Here is a 21,157-nt window from a genome sequence, read left to right on the forward strand (position 1 = left end):
AATACAGAAATTTCCTATGGTGAGCTTATAAATGCCAGTTTACAACATTTTCTGGTGTCTTAATGAGAGCCATGTGACCAAAGCTATATATTCTAGGAAATAGCCAAAAGGCACATATGCTTTTACAAGCCCATTTTTAAATCTAGAGGACTGATTTTCACAGTTTTAACACAAGAGGTTATTATCCTTTTTTAATTAAAAAATTACTGGCTTGTTTTATTTTATTTTTTTTTCCATTTTCAACAAGCTCTGCACTGCTGGAGAGAAGGGAGTCCTGTCTCCAGAGACCCAGCACAGTGCAGGGATGTTGATATTCCCCTGGCAGCTCCCAAAAACACAGAGTCTCCCATTTTCCATGTTTAAATATCCCTGGCAGCTCCCAAAAACTCAAAGTCACCCATTTTCCATGTTTAAATATCCCTGGCAGCTCCCAAAATCTCAAAGTCACCCATTTTCCATGTTTAAATATCCCTGTCAGCTCCCAAAATCTCAAAGTCACCCATTTTCCATGCTGATTTATCCCTGGCAGATCCCAAAAAAGTCCCCCATTTTCCCCTCCGTGTTGCTTTGCTTGTGTGAGTGTAGCACCAATGATGATTTTGGACTGCAGCAGCATCATTAAACCATATTTTTCTACTGAAACCCTGCAAAAATAAGACAGTGACCCTAATGGCACATAATGGTGTCAGTGGGGGAAGGCTCGGGGCTGTTCCTAAACCTCTGCAGCTGTAAATTGTCACTTTTGGTGTCACAGCAGGGCTGAGCTCGCTGCTGCTCTCAGCCTGGCCCCGGTCATTGCCCCCAGCCCCATTTCTGTTGTCAGCAGGGATCTCTGTCCCTGGTGAATGCCCCACAATGGGTTGTAGCCTCCAGCCATCCTCCCTCCCCATCCCCAGCTCCGGGAAAGCGCCGCAGATGAGGCCAGGCACGGAAAGGGTGGGAGGCCACTGTGTTCGACAGAGATTCCCTGGGGTATTTCCAGTGGAGATTCCCGGGCACATGGGCACACCCCAGAGGGGTCTCAGGGGTTCTGTAGGTCCTGAATGTCAGCTCCAGGTTCAGCTGAACCCCTCAGCTGCCAGCACTGGGGCTGAGAGAGGAGGGAACTCGCTGGGTCAGGCTCAGGAGGGGTGCAGGGATGTCCTCCAGCCCAGGATGGCTCCTCGGGGGACTGGTGCTGACTGGGATGGAGCTGCTTTTCTTCCCAGGAGCCACTGTGGGCTGGGTTTTGGCTTTGTCCTGAACACAGGGTTGGTAACCTGGGGATGTTTTTGTTGTTGCTGAGCTGTGCTTCCACAGTCAAGGCTTTTTCTGCTCCTCACCCCTCCAGTGACGAGGCTGGGGCGGCACAAGGAGCTGGGAAGGGACACAGCCAGGCCAGCTGACCCCAACTGACCCCAGGGACATCCCAGACCCTCCAAGCTCAGGGGATAAAGCATTAGCTTTTTAAAGCATTAGCTAAAAAAATCACTAGAAAACTTATTCATTTCTTTATTCCTTTTAAGTTTAAAGCCTGTTTTGCTCTTCTTCTAATCCATATCTCACAGCAAGAAATGAGTAAGTTTTCTAGTGATTTTTTTAGCTAATGCTTTAAAACCACGACAAGGGGGAAATAAGGAGGAAGGGGAGGACATTTGGAGTGATGGCCTTTGTCCTCCCTGTTGTGTGTGATGCAGCCCTGCTGTCCCAGGGATGGCTGAGCCCCTGCCTGCCACGGGAGGTGTGGAATGAATTCCTTGTTCTGCTTTGCTTGCATGTGTGGCTTTTGCTTTAATTATTAATCTGTCTTTTCTCAGCCTGTGAGTTTTCTCACTTTTACCCCTCTGGTTCTCTCTCTGGTTCTCTGTGGGGCCGAGCTGCTGGGGCTGGGATTAAACCAGCCCAGCTGGGAAGGAGCCACATCTGGAATCTGTGCTGGCACCTGGAATCTCTGAGTGCGACCACGAGATCAGCACGTGACCCCCAGACTGTCCATAGGAGCCTCCAGTGGCACCAATTTCATCGTTAAATGTTTGCATGTTTCCAATTAAAAGTGAGCCCAGGAGACTCTGCAAGCCTGGGATGGGCCATGGATGTGTCCTGTGCTCCCCTCCAGCACTGCCTGGGGGCCAGGGAAGCGCCGGCTGTGCAAGAGTTAAGGGCTGGGAATTAATTAACATCTTCCATCTTCATCTGATCTCAGGTGGATACTTAATGTTTTTGTCTGCAGAGGTTTATTTTCCTCCAGATTGATTGGATGAATTGTGTTCCCAGAGATCAGAGAGTTCAGATGGCAGAGGATCCTCTTACCAGAAGATGAAAGCCAACATAATCAACTGCACAACTTCAAAACATGCAGCTTGTTCTTGTTGGCTGTGCCTAAGTTTTCCCTGCAGAGAAGCTGTCGACAACGATTTGATATCAATCCAGTAACAATCCCTGGTTTCTAATAATAATTTGCACTTCAGTAGAAATGTTCATGTGAGGCTCTGAGAGCATTTAGCAGATGGTCATTAGCGAAGCTCCCCAGTTCTCCTGCGAGGAAGAGATAACAATTATGAGCCTTGTTTTACAGATGGTGACACCGAGGTGAGGCACTGAAAGGTGAAATAACTCTCCTAATTTTCTGTAATGAGCCAGTGGCAACAAATCCATGAATGAAACCCAGGCATCCTGCTGAGATTACTCCACAAACCTCATATCCTTATCTTTCACAGGAAAACACGGTCAAAGGGGTGAGCCTGGAAAGCAAAAAGCAAATGATTCAAAGGCAGGATTCATGACACATTTCTGGAAATAAGGAATTAGGTCTGGGTCAATAAATAACTGGGAAACCAGGGGGACACGATCCAAGAGGCATGTAAAATGAGGATGGATGGAAAAGAAAGAAGATAATGGAAGGGAGGGGAAGGAAAACAGAGCAGCTCTGACTTTTTATTTCCACTCTTGGTTTCAATCAGCCTTGTAAAATTAAAGGTTAGGCTCTGAGAGAAAGGAGAAAGCTCCATCTGCTCCCGTGGGGATACATCCAATGGGTGAGGCTTCAAACGGGAACTGCTGATAACAAAACACTCCTGAGTGCCAGCTGTGGGGACACTGCTTGTGTTTGGGTACCTCAGAGACCCTGGGGAGGGCAGGGAGGCAGGGCTGGAGCTCTGGGAGCCCCGGCTGGAGCTCTGGGAACAGCGGCTGGAGCTCTGGAACAGTGGCTGGAGCTCTGGAATAGCGGCTGGAGCTCTGGAATAGTGGCTGGAGCTCTGGAACAGTGACTGGAGCTCTGGAATAGTGGCTGGAGCTCTGGAATAGTGGCTGGAGCTCTGGAATAGTGGCTGGAGCTCTGGAACAGTGGCTGGAGCTCTGGAACAGCGGCTGGAGCTCTGGGAGCCCCGGCTGGAGCTCTGGAATAGTGGCTGGAGCTCTGGAACAGTGGCTGGAGCTCTGGAAACAGCGGCTGGAGCTCTGGAATAGCAGCTGGAGCTCTGGAACAGAGGCTGGAGCTCTGGAATAGCGGCTGGAGCTCTGGAATAGTGGCTGGAGCTCTGGGAACAGCGGCTGGAGCTCTGGAATAGCAGCTGGAGCTCTGGAACAGAGGCTGGAGCTCTGGAATAGCGGCTGGAGCTCTGGAATAGTGGCTGGAGCTCTGGAACAGTGGCTGGAGCTCTGGAACAGTGACTGGAGCCCTGGGAACAGCGGCTGGAGCTCTGGAACAGTGGCTGGAGCTCTGGGAACAGTGGCTGGAGCTCTGGAACAGTGGCTGGAGCTCTGGAACAGTGGCTGGAGCTCTGGAACAGTGACTGGAGCCCTGGAAACAGCGGCTGGAGCTCTGGAATAGTGGCTGGAGCTCTGGAACAGTGGCTGGAGCTCTGGGAACAGAGGCTGGAGCTCTGGAACAGTGACTGGAGCCCTGGAAACAGCGGCTGGAGCTCTGGAACAGTGGCTGGAGCTCTGGAATAGTGGCTGGAGCTCTGGAACAGTGGCTGGAGCTCTGGAACAGCATCTGGAGCTCTGGGAACAGTGGCTGGAGCTCTGGAACAGTGGCTGGAGCTCTGGGAACAGTGGCTGGAGCTCTGGAACACTGGCTGGAGCTCTGGAACAGTGGCTGGAGCTCTGGAACAGCATCTGGAGCTCTGGGAACAGTGGCTGGAGCTCTGGAATAGCGGCTGGAGCTCTGGGAACACTGGCTGGAGCTCTGGAACAGTGGCTGGAGCTCTGGAACAGAGGCTGGAGCTCTGGGAACAGCGGCTGGAGCTCTGGGAGCACCGGCTGGAGCTCTGGAATAGTGGCTGGAGCTCTGGAATAGTGGCTGGAGCTCTGGGAACAGTGGCTGGAGCTCTGGAACAGCGGCTGGAGCTCTGGAACAGAGGCTGGAGCTCTGGAACAGTGGCTGGAGCTCTGGAACACTGGCTGGAGCTCTGGAAACAGCAGCTGGAGCTCTGGAATAGTGACTGGAGCTCTGGAATAGTGACTGGAGCTCTGGAACAGTGGCTGGAGCTCTGGAACAGAGGCTGGAGCTCTGGAACAGTGGCTGGAGCTCTGGAACACTGGCTGGAGCTCTGGAACAGTGGCTGGAGCTCTGGAACAGCGGCTGGAGCTCTGGGAGCCCCGGCTGGAGCTCTGGAAACAGCAGCTGGAGCTCTGGAATAGTGACTGGAGCTCTGGAATAGTGACTGGAGCTCTGGAACAGTGGCTGGAGCTCTGGAACACTGGCTGGAGCTCTGGAATAGTGGCTGGAGCTCTGGAACAGCGGCTGGAGCTCTGGAATAGTGGCTGGAGCTCTGGGAACAGCGGCTGGAGCTCTGGGAGTCCCGGCTGGAGCTCTGGAACAGAGGCTGGAGCTCTGGGAGCACCGGCTGGAGCTCTGGAACAGTGGCTGGAGCTCTGGAACAGGGGCTGGAGCTCTGGAACAGTGACTGGAGCTCTGGAACAGTGGCTGGAGCTCTGGAACAGGGGCTGGAGCTCTGGGAACAGCGGCTGGAGCTCTGGGAGTCCCGGCTGGAGCTCTGGAACAGTGGCTGGAGCTCTGGAACAGGGGCTGGAGCTCTGGAACAGTGGCTGGAGCTCTGGAACAGTGGCTGGAGCTCTGGAACAGCGGCTGGGCCCCGCGGCATCACCCACCGAACCGCGGCGGTGCTGGCGGTGCTGGAGAGCGCTGTGGGCTGGAGGTGAGAGGGCTGGAGGTGCGAGGGCTGGAGCTCTGGGGCTAATTTTAGCTTGCACTTGCAGTGCCTTTGCCTTTCTCACCCAGCAGAGCTGCCCTGCCAGCGCTGAGGGACTGGCTGGTGCCCCGAGCCGCCCCGCGCACACGCCGAGGGGAACGCCGCCCGCCTGCGCCGTTTATAAAACGGCCAAGTGGAAGCCAAAAGACTTGAGTCTAATCCCTCCAGTTAAGTCATCTAGATTCCTTCTCGCCACCAGCCATCTGATCTCAATCAGCAAATCTTGGCCCTCCTCTCCTGACCCAGCAGTCGCGGGGCTGAGGCCTGAAGTAATCTGCATGCGAAATGCTTTAGTAATGATTCCTCCAGGAGGGGCTGCTTCGATTGTTATTTCCCAAAAGCCCTCCAATATGAAAGGGGTAGGCAGACAACAAAGGTGCCTCGGTAATGTTTGCCATCAATAATTTGTCAATGTTCTGAAAGGTTCCTCCATTTATTTTCAGTCCCTGTGGTTAATAGAAGGCCATTGAAAGACACCTATTTATATGCAAGCCTTAAAAGTAATCACTGGGTATTAAATGGGATGTGCTTTTAGTCTGAAGGTGCTTCCCACTGTCTGTGAGTAGGATTCAGCAAGTAAATGAAACAGAATTAAACATCTGTGTCTTTAACATCAATAAACTGCATCACCTCCAGGTGCAGTGCATGCTTCAGAAACGCTGCAGTGTCTTTGTAGATTTATAAACTCACAGAATGGTTTGGGCTGGGAGGGACCTTAAAGATCATCCAGTGCAGGGACACCTTCCCCTGTCCCAGGCTGCTCCCAGCCCTGTCCAGCCTGGCCTTGGGCACTGCCAGGGATCCAGGGGCAGCCACAGCTGCTCTGGGCACCCTGTGCCTCCCCACCCTCCCAGGGAACAATTCCTGCCCAATCTGACCCTACCCTGAGCCTGAGGCCATTCCCACCTGTCTAATCACGATTGCATTGATTTCACCATGGCTCCAAGCACCTCCAGCACCAGAGCCAGACCTGGGACCAAAAGTGTGAAAATCTGGGAGAGCAGCAGTGATGTCTGATGGGCAAGATCTTGACAGGAAATCCTTGGAGAACCTCACCCATGAACACACCCATGGGTGCTCCTGTTGCAGGTGCCTCTCAGGGACACGAGAGCTTGCTGGAAGCTGCTCAAAGGCAGCTGGTTGCTGTGAGAACTGGGATATTGGGATGGGGATTCTGGAATGCTTGGCTGGCGTGTTTCCACTTTGGAAGCCAACATTACTGCCCTTACAGGAGGGCTCCCAAAGGAGAGGAGAAAAGAGAAGATGAAGAAGGGCAGTTCTGTTCAGCCCCAGGGACCCCAACTTCCCCTCCTCCTCACACCTCAACCTTCCCCGTTCCTTTCCTCACTTCCCTGTGGTGTTAGTTGGGATAAGGCAGGAATCACCTCACAATTTCATACATGGAGCAGGCAGGGGAGGCAGAGGAAACAGGATCTGTCATTTTCAACCCAGATAATTGCATTACAAAGCTCAGCACGGTTTTCATTATTGTGCCGTGTTCAATCAACCTCCATCCCAAAGGTGCACACGGATCTCAGGCTATTCCAGGCCCTGGCAGCTGCTTCGCTGTACTTGCTCCTTTTAATTTTTATTTTTTTTTCATCTTGGGGCTTTTAAAATTGATGGGAGGCTGAAGGCAAGAGCTGATGCATTGTAGATGACAACAAAAGAGGCTCCATAAAATTGCTTTTGGCATCTCGTGTGCGTTCCGTCTACATCTTATAAATTACTGCTGCATTACAGCGATAAAAATAGGTTAGTATTTGGAATTGATTACAGAGAGATAAAGCCCCAATAAAAAAAAAAAAAGCACTGATGCATAAATATTCGGAGCATACAGGGGTAATTTGATTTGATAAAATAAAAGTATGGCTCTTAATTTCTTCCTTTTAAACAGAACACACACGCACATGCAGCACAGGGAGAACTTCAGCAGCTGTTCAGGATTCTCAGAAATGGGTCTGTGCCTCTTGCAACTCTTCCCTTCAGACATTTTTATGGCAATCTCTGCATCACCAGCATTCCCACTGCTGGGTAATATTCCTGCTGCAATCCCAAAGCATTCAGCCCAGGCCTCTGTGCTTCTTCCAGGTGATAAACGCTGATTTTCCTCACACCACAACTTTTCCCGTTCTCTCCCTCGCTTCCATGTGACATTAGTTGCGACAGTGCAGGAATTACTTCACAATTTCATCTATGAAACAGGCAGGGGAGGCAGAGGGAACAGGATCTGCCTTCTCATCAACCCAAATAATTGCATGACAAAGCTCACGGTGTGAAACCTGTGTCCCTCAGAGCTGTTTTATTACACAGGCTGCTCCTCTGGAGCTCACTGTGCAGCACATCAGCTCTGCAGCCAGCGCTCTCACCTCCACTGGGACTGCAGGATCAGCAGAGGGAGCTGGGATATTGTTTTCTACACTTCTAATATAAATGGAAGGATAATTTTATTTACACAAGGAGGAGGGAAGCAGCGATTCATGTTTCAGCACGACCAGCCCAGCACACTTTACTCCAGCAAAGCTCAGACAATTGGCTCAGACAATAATTCAGGGTGAACACTGGCTTTGCAGCAGGACAAGGCACGGCCTGAGAGTCACCCTTTAAAGAAAGGCAGGTGACAGCGATGGGGCTGGCAGGGGAACCTGCAGGGATGCAGGACCTGGGCACCCAGCAAAGCCCCACATCTGTTCTGCAGCCCAGCAGCTGCACCCAACCCCTTGGGCCACATCCCCGCGAGGTGCTGGGCTCTGACCCAGCCCAGGACCCGGAGCCCAGAGCTGGCCACGGGGCTGTGTCCCCTTGGACCCTGCAAGAGCTGTTTTTTGGGAGGGCTGGGGGCAGGAAGCCGCTGCTGCCGTCCCTCCGGGCCGTGCCTTTGATGTGGGCTGGACGGGATGTGGCTGCGCCTGCTCCCGCCAGCCCGAGCGGGGAAAGGGAAACCAGCGGCAGCAGGGCTGACAATTATCCCTGTCGAGCAGCTTGAGCATTCCTGGGCTCTCAGTAATGTACCAGAAGCTGTTGGGAGTAAGATGATCCCCAAAAACCTCCCATAAGAACGGCAAAAGCAGCCCAAAGCGTGCCCCGACACAACCGGTGGCACTGAGGGAAACACAGGTAGGCCGAGAGAACGTTACTTTTAAATTTCATTTATTTATTTTTGTGTACATTTTCCGTAATTCGACTGACATACCATTGCTATAAAGATGCCCTGCTCTTTGAATATTTCCATCCAAGACCACTAGTTTCAAGTGTGGTTATGAAAAGTCACGGCAAACATATGACTGGAAAGAGGTGGTTGGTTTTTGACTTCCAGGCAGTTGTTTGAAGCATTTCAGAGATGCACACGATATTCAGCAGAACACACGCACGCACAGTGCTGGCTTACACGCACACACACGCACACACACATCTGGAAAACTGTTACAGTGGTTGAAGTCTCCAAAAAGGTGTACTGTCCCCTCTCAGCAGCAGTGAAAAACCTCTGGGTATCCTGAGAAATCAAATCAAAGCACAGTAAAGAGGAGTAACTTATCCCATCAGCAGGGTTTGGGGGTGGTTTCTTTTCAAGTCAAATGTGTTTTGCCAATCTGTATGAAGTGAAGAGGGTGGGGAGAAAGAATCTGTGGCAGTGAAGGTTAAAGAATACCAGTTCAGCATGGATCCTAAAAGCATCTCATTAAAACAACATGGAGTAAAAGCCCCTCAAACGTTACACACACGGCCCTACTATCCCTCTGCTGCTCCTGCTCATCTCCAGAGCACGAGGAACAGCGCTGAGATGGGTGAAGACAGCACAGGAGGTGCTGCAGGTGGAGGGGATGTGCAGGTGGGCAGCCAGGTGAGCTCGGCAGTGACTGATGAAGAGTCTGCACCTGGCTGGGCACCGGAGCTTCCAAACCCTGGGCAAAGCCCACAGGCACTGACCAGCACCCAGTGCTGCCTCACACTCACTCCAGCCCCTCTTTCCTTTCCAGTAGCACCCTCTGAGCTGCTCTGTCTGGCCAAGCCGCCCTCCCCAAGGCTGGGACTCGGGGTGCTGCTGCCTCAGGGCGCGGCAGGTTGGATCCTCACAAGGAAAGAGTTCCCTCAACAAGGCTAAAAACTGAAAATCCCCCACTCTGCACTGTGCTGCCTTTAACCCAACAGCACCCTGGCCTCTGCTGCACTGCCTGCACCCCAGGGCTCTCCTGAGGAGCTGGAGCTGCCCCGTGCCCTGGCTCGGAGCGGGGTTGTGCGAGGTGACGGGCGGCGCGCAGCCCTGCCGAGGAAACCAGCAAAGCCTGACACAACACAAACAAACACCAAGCAATTAAAAGAAGGATGGGAGATGTGGTCTGATGTACTTCTGCCAAGAAATAAATATTTTACGCTGCCTTTTTATTTTTTTATTTTTTTTTTTTTTAAGAAAAGCACTTGCATTGTGTTTTTTTTTAAATCTCAAAATGGCTGAGTTACTCCCTGCAACCTCCCCAAGCACAACACGTGCTCACACACACACACACACCCACACACACACCTCTCACACCCTCTAATGCACACAATTCCAGCTTTGTAGAGCTACTGGATTTACTTAGAGACAAGTTTCTTGTGCATTTGGACAATTTACTTCGAGACAAGTTATTTGCAAGAAGGCAAAGTTCATGCATGGCTTTGACAGCTCCACTTTCTCATAAATGGTTTTTGAAAAGCAGAAAGCAAATGAGGGCCAAAGCTCCATTTAAAGTTCACCTCGGATGCCTGAAAAGCATTTATACCCACATCCTTCTGAGGTCCCTGCTTTATGAACTTCTAATCAATTCCACATTCTGCTACCCAGCGTTTCTTATACGTTGGGGAAAGAAAACAAACCAGAAAAGCGGCGTGAGCTGTCTGAAAACAGCTGCACCACAGCACCCAGGCTGCCCAGGGAAGGGCTTGAGTCACCCTCCCTGGAAGGGCTGGAAATGTGTGCATGTGGCACTCGGGGACAGGGGTTAGTGGTGGCCTTGGCAGCGCTGAGTTTTTGGTTGGACTCGATGATTTTAAAGGTTTTTCCACCCTACGTGACTCTGTGGTTCTCTGGTTCTGTTATTCTTTATCAGAAAGGCTGGGGAGGCTTCTGAAGCACCTTCCCAAGGGGAGAAAGGGAATAAAAAGAACAAAACCTGATGGGTTTTGAGCCCCAAATCCCCGATTCTGTCCCACACTTCAGGGATTCCCCTCAGCATCCCCCAGAGCTCGTGAATTGCTCCATTATTTCTGCAGGACACGTGTCCTCCAGCCCCAGAGGTGACACTTGGCTGTCCCCAGCCCTGCCCTGGCCAGTCCTCACCACCCAGGGCTCCAGCAAACTCCAGGTTTGACAGAGAAAAGCCTGGCACCAGCCTGGGACAAACCAAATTTGTCACCAACCAGATTTGAATTTTCAGATGGAAAGTGGTTGTTTTCTCAGAATTCAGCTGATTTTATTGATTGATTTAATCGATTTTAATGATTTGACAGAGCATTCTACCAGCTAAACTGAACCCTGGTGCTACTCAATCCCCTCTCAAAGGAACATCTGAAACCCACCTCGTGCTTCCCTACTAAAAACATAAAAGTGAGCAGGTTTCTTCAGAAGCCCCCAAAACTCCAAAAAAAAATTAGAATATTTTAAAACAAGATTCCTTATCCCCGTCCCTAATTCTAATGCAAACCGAAACACTAAAAAACAACAACAAAAAAATAATCTAAGTTGCTATAAATATAATTTAAAATCATAATTTGCCATCCCAGCTGTTAGGAGCTACCACAGGGATCCCACATGGCTCGAGGGCAGGCTGGGAGATATCTTCAGCACCTCTTGGATAGTACCAGAAAGGGATAAATAATAAATAAGAACATGAGAAAGAATAATCAGCTTTCCACAGGGATGGAAAAGCAGAGACTTTCCCAGTTAAGAAACCAAATGATGTTACTGTAAAAAAAAAAACCCTAAAAATGAAGTAAAATAAGGACTTGCATTACAGCAGGTTGAAAAGTCTTCTCCTTCCTAACATGTCCATGTGCCCTCTTCAACACCAGAGAACACTGGGATCTCGGTGCTTTTCCATTTTTTTTGGTGTTTGGGTTTGGTTTTTTTCCCTAGCCAGAATTATGTAGAAATATCCTTATTACAGATTTCCCACCATCTTGAGAAAAAGCAGATTTCACACCTTAAGATAGAAAGTCTAAAAATCCCATCTATTGATGGGATTTCTGAACATGGATCTTTGCCAATAAAACTGTAATTCCTTAAATTGAAGATTTTGGACAATTTCGGAGAGTTGTTTCAGTTTGTTTTGTTTTTTCTCTACAAGAAATGACAAATTTTACTCCAACACATTTCCAGCTTACAAGAAGCTACATTTAGCAGCTTCCCCTTGTTGTATTCCTATTTAAAAAATGCAGAATTCCAGCTATTTTGGATGTTGTGACTATTTCCAGCAGCCCCTGGCACAGGGACAGCTCTCACCAAGCACAAACCACTGGATTCACCAAAATAAAAACAGCAGCCGAGCCCTGGAAATTCACTTTACACATGGATTTTAAAGGGAATATTCAGAGCCAAATCCTGGCTTGGGAGATATTGGATTTTGAGCCCCAACCTGCCAGAAGCCCCCCAGAAGGCACAGTCCATGCTGTAGGTGTTTATGCAGGATTTGTGACTAAATTTGGGCTAAATATGGATGGAGAGCTCTGCAGCTGTACCTGGATTTGGGAAAATTTGATCCTGGCTCAGCAGCTCTGACAGAGACTGGGATTTATCTTTAAACACACCTTTTCTTGGCTTTTACCAGGCACCAAAGCCACATTTCTTCACCCTGCCTGTGCAAATCAAGGACAGCTGGCCCTTCCTGACTTTTCACAGTATCCATCTTGAAAAAAAAAAAACAATATAAAAATACTGAAGGATTTTTGGGTGTTCTGGGACACTCTGAGATGGCTGAATGCTCTCTCCTAGAGGGAAAAATCCCAAGAAAAGGCAGAATCCAGCACCTCCATCCCACAATTCCTGTGTCTGTGTGAGTTTTTGGAGGCCACAGATACTCCAGGCTGCTGTTCCAGCCTCCAGACATTGGCCCCTCTCACTGGAGCCTTTATCTCCATCCATCTCCTGGAATGGTTTGGTGTGTCAGGTCACAGCCTTTTGGAAAGATCCTGGTCTGCTCTTTTTATTTCCTCAACAAGAATCATTATCTGGGGGCAAAACCAGACTGAATTAAAGCCTGATCTGGCCTGAATTATTCCTGGAAGATAAACCAAGCAGCAGCTTTCCTGATCAGCTCAGGAATACTCGGGGTGTGTTTAGTCTTTATTCAAAAATTACACCGCTCCGAGGTTTCCTGGATTTAGCTAAGCCCAAAAGTGAAAGTAACAGATCAAAATACCCTGAAATAAAACTTCTAGGAAGGGATTTCAGGTCTGGCTAAAACCAGATAGTTTTGGAAATCGCCGAAGGACGTCTGATCTTTTGAGATTTCCATCTCCACTTCCAGCGCGCTTCAGGCGCTTCCAAGCTTTTCCCGGCTTGTCCCCGCGGAACCTCGCGGCCGCTGGACGCTCGCCCCGGCCTCGAAAAACCAGGAGCCTCTCGAGGAAGGGCTTGTGGCCCATCCTGGCTGGGCTAAGGCAGCTCAGAGCGGGGCTGCTGCAGCTCCAGAGCTGCCCAGCGCTCCCAAAGGGAGTTTGAGAGGAATGGCAGCAAACCTGCCAAGCTCCCGCTGGGGCTGAGCCCTGCAGGGCGGCTGCTTGGCCAAATCCCAGCTGTGGGATCAGGGAGAGGGAACTGGAGAGGACAGGCAGCTCCTTCCCCACTCCATGGACAGCTGAGGGCCCTTCCCGCTGGGGCCAGTGAAATCCCAGACACAGAACAGAAAGATGAAGGAGCCTCTCCCCCTGTCAGGTGTCCAGGGAGGCCAAGAGCTCTCCAGCATCCCAGGGATGCTCTGAGGGAGCCACATCACAACCATCCTGCAGCCCCAGCTGCTCCCTGGTGAATTCCCTCCTCCTGGTGGCCTGAAAATTGGGTATTTCCAGCATGAAGCTGCTCAGAGACCTGGAAAGTTTCCCCTCTTCTCTCTCAGCTACAGAGGTCTCTCCCAGGCTCTTCCCATCCTTTCAGGCCATGCAGCAGCAGCGTGCCTTGGGCCACTTGCAGGTTTTTCCCTGTGGAAAAATCTTTTCCTTTTTGGTTTTAGACTTTTCTCCCTGGATTTGGATTTAGATTCCCAGTGGCAACCTGGGACCCACTGCCCATCAATCTGGGCCTGAAGGAAGATGTGGGGAGGGAAGGGGCAGCCAGGCTGCTCTCAGGCTGTGCCCTCGATGGACCTGTGGCTGTGTCCTGCCTCTCCTGCAGCTCCAAACCCTCCCTGGCAGAGTGCACTGACACCAGCTGCCCATCACAGGACTCATTTTGTTTTAATTGCCATTAAATCCACCCTTAAAGTTCACTGCACTCTCAGAGTCCCTTTCATTTCTCCAGCAATGGACCTTTGTGCCTGCAGCACTGGCACCACCAGAGCTCCTGGCTGTGTTTATTCATCTGCAAACACCTCAAAACTGAGATGCAGCTTTTTCTGCCCCCATTCATTAACAAAAGCCACTGTTTTTATGGAGTGGGGTTATGTGAAGGAGCAGAGTCCTTTCAGCCTCCAACAGAGCTGCTGCTCCTCCAGGGTGAATCTCCCAGCTCTGCAGAGCACAGGGCAAATTTCACATTCCCCATCTGCTCCAGCAAAGGCTGAGCTGAAATATTAATGAGGAGATCTGATCCCTTCTCAGCAGAAACAATCTGGGTTTTACAGCCCAGGCAGAGGCCAGAGGAGCAGGCGAAGCTCTGGGATCCATCCTCTGCTGCTGGTTAAGGGCTTTCAAGGAATAAAGGAACCTGGGGGGAAGACACAGAGTGTAAAACGTGGACATCTGGTGTGTTCTGTGTGTTCTGTCCAGCCTTCATCTCCCCAGGCTCAGCCCCCTCCTCTGTGCACGTCCAGAGCAGAGAGAGACTCTAACATCAACAACCGTAACATGGCAATAAAGATTAATGAGCAAAACTTGCCATTTTATGTCTAATCCCTGGGGATTTACCATCATTAATCTTTATTAGTGTGTAATAACTGTTTAGACAGTTAAAATCTAAGGACAGATTCTCAGCTGGACAAAACTGGCCTTGTTCCAGCCCAGCCAATGGAGCAGTGCCAGTTTACACCCTCCATGAGCCCAGCTCGACATGAGACCCATCCCATCTGTAGGAATCACACCACTGACAGTATTTCCCCAACAGCAGGGGCACACAAGTGAAGGCAACTATTTGTCTTTCCCTGTATCCCAAAAAAGAGAGCTGCATGTGTCCAGGAAGCTCCACAATAGACATGTCAATAAACACCAGGAAATTCAATGAAAAAGCAACAGCAACAAAAGGAACCCCAAGGAGCAGGGAAATGGATGGTTTTAGAGGCAAGACTACAAGATCTGGTTTGGCAGGAGCATAACTAAGTGGGATCTTTGGCATGTGAAAGAGTGAAAGCACCAAGACGGGCTCCCAGAGTTCCTCTAACAGGAACAAGATGGAAGGGGAAATAAAAAAAAAAAAAAGGAGCATCTTGGCTGGTTTTTCTGAGAGAGGAGTTTGGGGGTTGTTTGAATAAAACAGATTTATTAAACATGGGAGCTTGGTGGGAACCTTGTCTGAACCACACCAGAGCAGCCACTGGAGCAATGCTGTGCTGATCAAGCAGGATTTCCTCTTCCAGAATGTGCAGGGAAGAAGGGAAATGTGCAGGTACACCCCTGGCTGGCAGCAGGCATGGAGAAATCCCTGCTGAGCCTTCCCAGCAGAAAAAGGTGCAGCAGCACCAGCTACAGGGAGATGAATTGAGATTTTTTTTTTTTGAGATTTTTCCAAGTAGGGATCCACCAACTGCCTCCAGAAATGAAGTTTTAACTTTTTTTAACTTTAACAAGTCCGAGTTGCCTCTTTGTCACCAGTAAACTCAACAAAAGCCAGGAAAAACCAGAGAAATACAGTACAGAGATACCTGTGTCAAGGTCTGTGCACCTGGAAGAACTCCAGGGAAGATGGGCATTGCACCCAGTGCAGCAGCATGAACCTGGGGTTTCAAAACAGTAACCAGAAAATGCCTTCCAACTCCTCTGCCAGATTTAAGGGTGCACAGGGCTCTTGGGGACCCAAAAAACACCTTTCCTGCCAGTGACACCTCAGAGCTCCAGCAGTGGCAAGGCCTGCAGCACCCTGGAGATTGCAGGAGGTGGGAAGAGGAGGATGGACACACACCTGGGCAGCCCTGGGGATGGGCTGTGCCTGCTGGAAACCTGTGGCAGGCTGGAGAGGCTCTCTCCACAGCTGGTCCAGCTCACAGCTCAATGCTGAGCTCCCACAGCTCTGCTCTCCCTCTGCTCCCTGGCTTTGGGGGTCTTTCAAGACCTGCTTCTCTAAAAATTCCAGTCTGGGGCAATCCCAAGCCCAAATGAGCTGTGTGAACACAGAAAACCTTTGTGAAGAACATCCCTAAACCTCAACACCTGGGCTGCCCAGGGGGCCAGGCTGCCAGGAAAGGTTCCATGTCCCAGAGCCTGTGTCTGTCCCTGCGCTTGTGTTCTGGCCAAGCAAAGATCTGAGCAGCAACCAAAGGCTTTTCATCTTCACAGAGGTCACATTAAACAGCAGAGAGAAGAGCCTGACTCTCATCCTGCAGCCCAGCAGGGCTCTGAGGCACACAGGAGTCCCTGGCTCTCCTCCCCGAGCTGAAGCCACCAAGCTCAGGCTTCTCTCTCAGCAACTCCTGGGTCAGGCCAAGCTTTGTGGAGGGATGCAGGGCCAGAGCCCCGTGCATCTCACAGCACCTTCCTCACCCTCACACAGCTCCACACTTACCCTGGGCTGACACAAACGACTTTGAAAGGAACAAAGTCACGGAGAAAAAGCAGGGAAGGGAAGTGATTTGTAGCGTGCCCTATTGTAATGTCATTAAAACAAAAGGATTAGAGCAGAAAGCATAAAAGCAAGGCCTGTGTGGAGGCACGGAGGAATCCTTTCAGAGGGTTACCAGCTGCAGAAAACACTGCCATTAATTCTCTATTGGAAAACGCTGGTGACATTAATATCTGCTATAAATACTGAGCTTTGACAGTATCTCATAAATTCAACCTGTCAATTACAATGGCACTGAAATGAAGGTGCTCTGAGGTCAAGGAGATGCGGTGTCCAAACGAGACTTATATTGCAGGGGAAAAGCAGCAAAAACAATCTTTAACAAAAGCATCAGATCCATATGTAGGAAAACCAAAGGGTGGTTTTAAATGTCATGTTTTTCAAAGTGAGAATTGATGCTGGAACCGAGTCTATAAACTGGCTGGCTGGACTTTCAGCTGCAGCTGAGGACAATCAATCAAAACAGCTCTGTGACTCTGAGAAAGTGAGAGAGAGAAAACACACACACACACCATGGAATATGAGAGGGCAGATCATGAGCCATGCCAGGCCTCTTAAAATTACACTGTGAAGTAAAACATCCTCGTGTTTCATCTGCCACGAAATGTAACCTGAAAGGTTCCCCTTGGCACAGAGCAGGGTGTGGAGCTTATCCTTTCCCGAGGGCTGGGCGGGCTCCTGGGACAGGGCTGAGCAAGGGGAACCTGCTCCCCAAAGCCTGCACCACCCCTGAATGGCACCCTGATTCCTGCAAGCCCTCTGTGAGCCCCCTGCTCTGCAGCTGAGGGCACAAGGATCCATAAATCCCGATAAATGCTCCCCTGTCTCTGTCACTGCCAGCCCCAGGGCAGGGCTGCACCACCCCAGGCTCACAGCCACCCCTGTGGTGGCAGGGACAGTGACAGCCCAGGCACTGGCGGTGTCTTTGTGCGCCTCTTGGAAGTGTTGGCGTGTCCCCAGCACCCCAGAGCCCCTGCTCTGAACACTGCCCTCCCCTTCAGCCCTTCCAGGGGATTCCCAAAATCCGCTCAGACTGTTCCAACCTGCACCAGCAGAGCCTGGAGCTGCTAACCTGGCAATGACACCCTGCTCAGGGTCAGTGACACCCTGCTCAGGGTCAGTGACACCCTGCTCAGGGTCAGTGACACCCAGTACAGGGTCAGTGACACCCTGCTCAGGGTCAGTGACACCCAGTACAGGGTCAGTGACACCCTGCTCAGGGTCAGTGACACCCTGCTCAGGGTCAGTGACACCCAGTACAGGGTCAGTGACACCCTGCACAGGGTCACTGACACCCAGTACAGGCCCAGTGACACCCAGCACAGGATCAGTGACACCCTGCTCAGGGTCAGTGACACCCTGCTCAGGGTCAGTGACACCCTGCTCAGGGTCAGTGACACCCAGTACAGGGTCAGTGACACCCAGTACAGGGTCACTGACACCCAGTACAGGGTCAGTGACACCCTGCTCAGGGTCAGTGACACCCAGTACAGGGTCAGTGACACCCTGCACAGGGTCAGTGACACCCAGTACAGGGTCACTGACACCCAGTACAGGCCCAGTGACACCCAGCACAGGATCAGTGACACCCTGCTCAGGGTCAGTGACACCCTGCTCAGGGTCAGTGACACCCAGTACAGGGTCAGTGACACCCAGTACAGGGTCAGTGACACCCTGCTCAGGGTCAGTGACACCCAGTACAGGGTCAGTGACACCCTGCACAGGGTCAGTGACACCCAGTACAGGGTCAGTGACACCCTGCTCAGGGTCAGTGACACCCAATACAGGGTCAGTGACACCCTGCACAGAGTCAGTGACACCCTGCACAGGCCCAGTGACACCCTGCACAGGGTCAGTGACACTCTGCTCAGGGTCAGTGACACCCAGTACAGGGTCAGTGACACCCTGCAAGGTTCAGCCCTGCAGAGCAGGGTCAGTGACACCCTGCACAGGGTCAGTGACACCCTGCACAGGGTCAGCCCTGTTCGGTGACACCCTGCAAGGTTCAGCCCTGCAGAGCAGGGGTCAGTGACACCCTGCACAGGGTCAGTGACACCCTGCACAGGGTCAGCCCTGTTCGGTGACACCCTGCAAGGTTCAGCCCTGCAGAGCAGGGTCAGTGACAGCCTGCACAGGTTCAGAGTCACCCTGCAAGGTTCAGCCCTGCAGAGCAGGGTGTGTTTCTGGCTCCCAGGGGCTGTGCCCAAGCGAGGGGTGGGGATGGAAGCGCATGCAGGGGCACGAGGCACTTGTGCAGGCCTCGTTCCAGGGCTGGGGGAAGGAGCCCCGGGCCAGGCAGCTGGGCAGGCATGGCTCAAACCAGCGTTAACGTGGAGCCAACACTCCCAGTGCCCCCTGCTCCAGACAGTGACTGACCCGAGGGCACAACGCTCTCCAGCTCCTCTCCCACCTTGTCCTGTCCCTGGCTCGCAGCTCGTCCCCCAGGCCAGCAGCAGGGAGCTCCTGGTCAGGGCTGGCTGTGCTGTCCCTGCGTGGTTTCCCAGGCAGAGCCCAGCGCTCCTGGCTGCCTGCAGCATCCCAGCTGGGGCTGGGCACAGCCCAACGCCCCGGCCAGCCCGGGCTCCTGGGAGCGCTGCAATCCCCGGGCAAGCACGGAGGGATGGAGCCCAGGGATCCATCCACTAATCCATCCCACTCCTGAGGGGTGCTGTGCGTCCTGTGATCCCGAATCACCCGAGAGAGGAGCTCCCCCCGAGCCCCAGAGCAGCTCATCCCCAGCCCAAGGGAGCCTCGGGCACTGCAACGCTGCTGGGCACCCACCAGGACAGCTCCTCCTCTTCTTTGTGCAACTTCTCTGACAGCTCCTTCCCTCTGGGCCTTTTGTCCCAGACATTGTCCCAGCAATTCCCAGAGCTCCCAGCCTGCCCTCTCCAGCAGAGCAGGGCGGTGGGACGGGGCTGGAAGCGCCGGCCGGACTCGGAGCGCGGTGTCCGGAGAGGAGGTGACCACAGGGGACACTGGGGCCTCCCTCCCTGACACAGCTCGAGCAGCAAGGCTTGCTTATCCGTTCCTTTTATGATGCACATCACATATATTCCACAATATAGACACTTCTCCTCTCCCCTGTCCTTGGACACCTTTTCCCCAGCGAGCCCTACAAGTGCTGCTTGCTGCGGCCTCATTTTGCATCATCATCATCATCATCATCATCATCATCATCACCACGCACTCATCCTCATATAAAACAGAAATCTATTCCATCAAGCACTTAACATAAATATTAAAATAATGGAAGGGACAAAATATAAATCTACATACAACTTCATGACTACCATAGCACCTATTACCATGACAAAGCAAATTCTGGTTCAAGGGGAAGGGAAGGGGGATGAGGAGCAAGTTAGGAAGAGGAACTTCGACTGTCATTAAATATGTAAATCACTCTTTCAAAAAAAGATTTTTTTTTTTTGTTGTTTTGTTTTTGTTTTAAGGTTACCAACCTTATTAAAATTCATTCCACTAACCAGCTCGTTCTATGTCACTATGGATACCAAAGAACCCTTTAAAAAAACTCGGGCGAGGCGGGGGTTTCTCAGAATAAAAACAAAACAAAACAAAACACGGCGACTTTCTGTTGGTGCTTCCATGACAAGTCCTGCCACGCGCCCCTCCCCTGCACCCACCAGTCCACAGAAGGGCAATTCTTTTACAAGTCCAGTTCTCAGTCTCCCAGGATGAGCTTGACAAAAGAGGCGACGTCTGTCTCTTTGGATTCGTGCAGGGTGAAGAAAGGATGTTGCTGGGAAAGCAAAGAGAGAGAAAAAACAGCCAAGTTTATTAATCACCACGCTGAGCAAAACGCTTTTCAGACAATCCTCTAGACAGTGAAGAAGGTTTTCTCCTTAGCATCATAATATTGGGCTTTTACAGCTGAGGCGAGTCGGGGAGCACAAGGGTGCTCCATGAAATTGCCACGGATTCCACCTAAACCCTGCCCTGGCTGGGAGGGCTGAGCTGGGCAGCTCTGAAGGAAAGGGGAAGGTTTAGAAAACCCTCTCCATCTGCCCCAAACACCCTCCAGACCACGCTCCAACCAGAGCAGGGGAAACCTTGCTGACTGCAGTGCTTTTCCCTCGGCTTTATCTGTGTGTTTACCCTCTGGTGACTCCTGGGTCTCATTTCTTCCCTGAACTGCCCCTCCTCGCAGCAGGAGCGGCTCCTTCACCCCAAACACCACACAGGAAAGCCATCCTGACTGGAAAACCATCCCCACTTGTGTGTTTAACCACTTCATCCTGACCCACGTGGGGACACAGCCTGCCAGAAAACCCTGCACCAATGGAAAAATACAGGGAAGGAGAAAAAACACAACCAAACCCCACTGAGAGCAACCAAAGCCCCTCTCTGCCAGGACCAGCGACTCCCTTTGGTTGGTTCAGCAACACACTGAGCTGAGATCCCACCTGAAAACCCCCAAAACCCAGTTTGACACCCACTGTGCTGGCAGATAATCGGGTTTATTTGTATGGAGGGTGTCAGTGAGAACCAAGAGGCAGCCAGGGCCCTGCAGGGCTCACAGTGATCTCTGCTCTGTACCAGGGTTTCATTCCCAGCCCTCGTGTTTCGAGTCTGATTTTTAAAGACAATTTGGGGTTTCCAGGGTTTTTTCCAAGGTGCCCCTCACCTCAGTCCCTGAGCACTGGCTGTTTCAATGATCTTTCATGGCAGTGGCCGAGTGGAAGGAGAAGAAGAGCAAAGAAAAGAGATTTTTCAAGGTGGGCTGGAGTGGAAAGTCACCCAGGGAATAAGATGAGGCAGCTCTGAGTGGCTGGGAAGCAATCCAAAGACACACCAGTAAGGAAGAGGAAGCACAATTATGTGGGAAACAGGGCTGGAGTGGGTTGAGGCAAAGATCCAGGCAAAACTTTAGGACTCCCTAGGTCAGACACTGACAGGAACTGAAGTGTGGGTAACTCAGAGAGGTGACCCCAATGTCCCGTTATTATCCCAGCTTTGTTTTTTGTTATTGTCCCTGCTTTCACAT

At 51.4% G+C, this 21,157-nt stretch overlaps 1 protein-coding gene across 4 annotated transcripts in view; it reads right to left on the reverse strand.

Moving 5' to 3' along the window:
* Positions 1-8,328: 8,328 nt before the first annotated feature.
* Positions 8,329-21,157, reverse strand: part of MAP2K6 (mitogen-activated protein kinase kinase 6) — a 53,957-nt gene continuing 41,128 nt past the window's right edge. Inside the window, exons 1-3 of one of the 4 annotated variants that reach the window (XM_058852232.1) lie at positions 18,300-19,741; positions 18,148-18,209; positions 8,329-18,096 (exon numbers count right to left, since the gene is read on the reverse strand). In XM_058852232.1, the coding sequence (XP_058708215.1) occupies positions 17,220-18,096; positions 18,148-18,209; positions 18,300-18,791 (1,431 nt within the window). In that variant the 5' untranslated portion in view covers positions 18,792-19,741 and the 3' untranslated portion in view covers positions 8,329-17,219. Of the gene's footprint in view, positions 18,210-18,299; positions 19,913-21,157 lie in introns of those variants that run through there. The other 3 variants (XM_058852231.1, XM_058852233.1, XM_058852230.1) reach the window with 3 other exon arrangements.

The sequence above is a fragment of the Poecile atricapillus genome, chromosome 17 (genome assembly GCF_030490865.1).
Source record: "Poecile atricapillus isolate bPoeAtr1 chromosome 17, bPoeAtr1.hap1, whole genome shotgun sequence".
In the NCBI taxonomy this organism is placed as follows: domain Eukaryota; kingdom Metazoa; phylum Chordata; class Aves; order Passeriformes; family Paridae; genus Poecile; species Poecile atricapillus.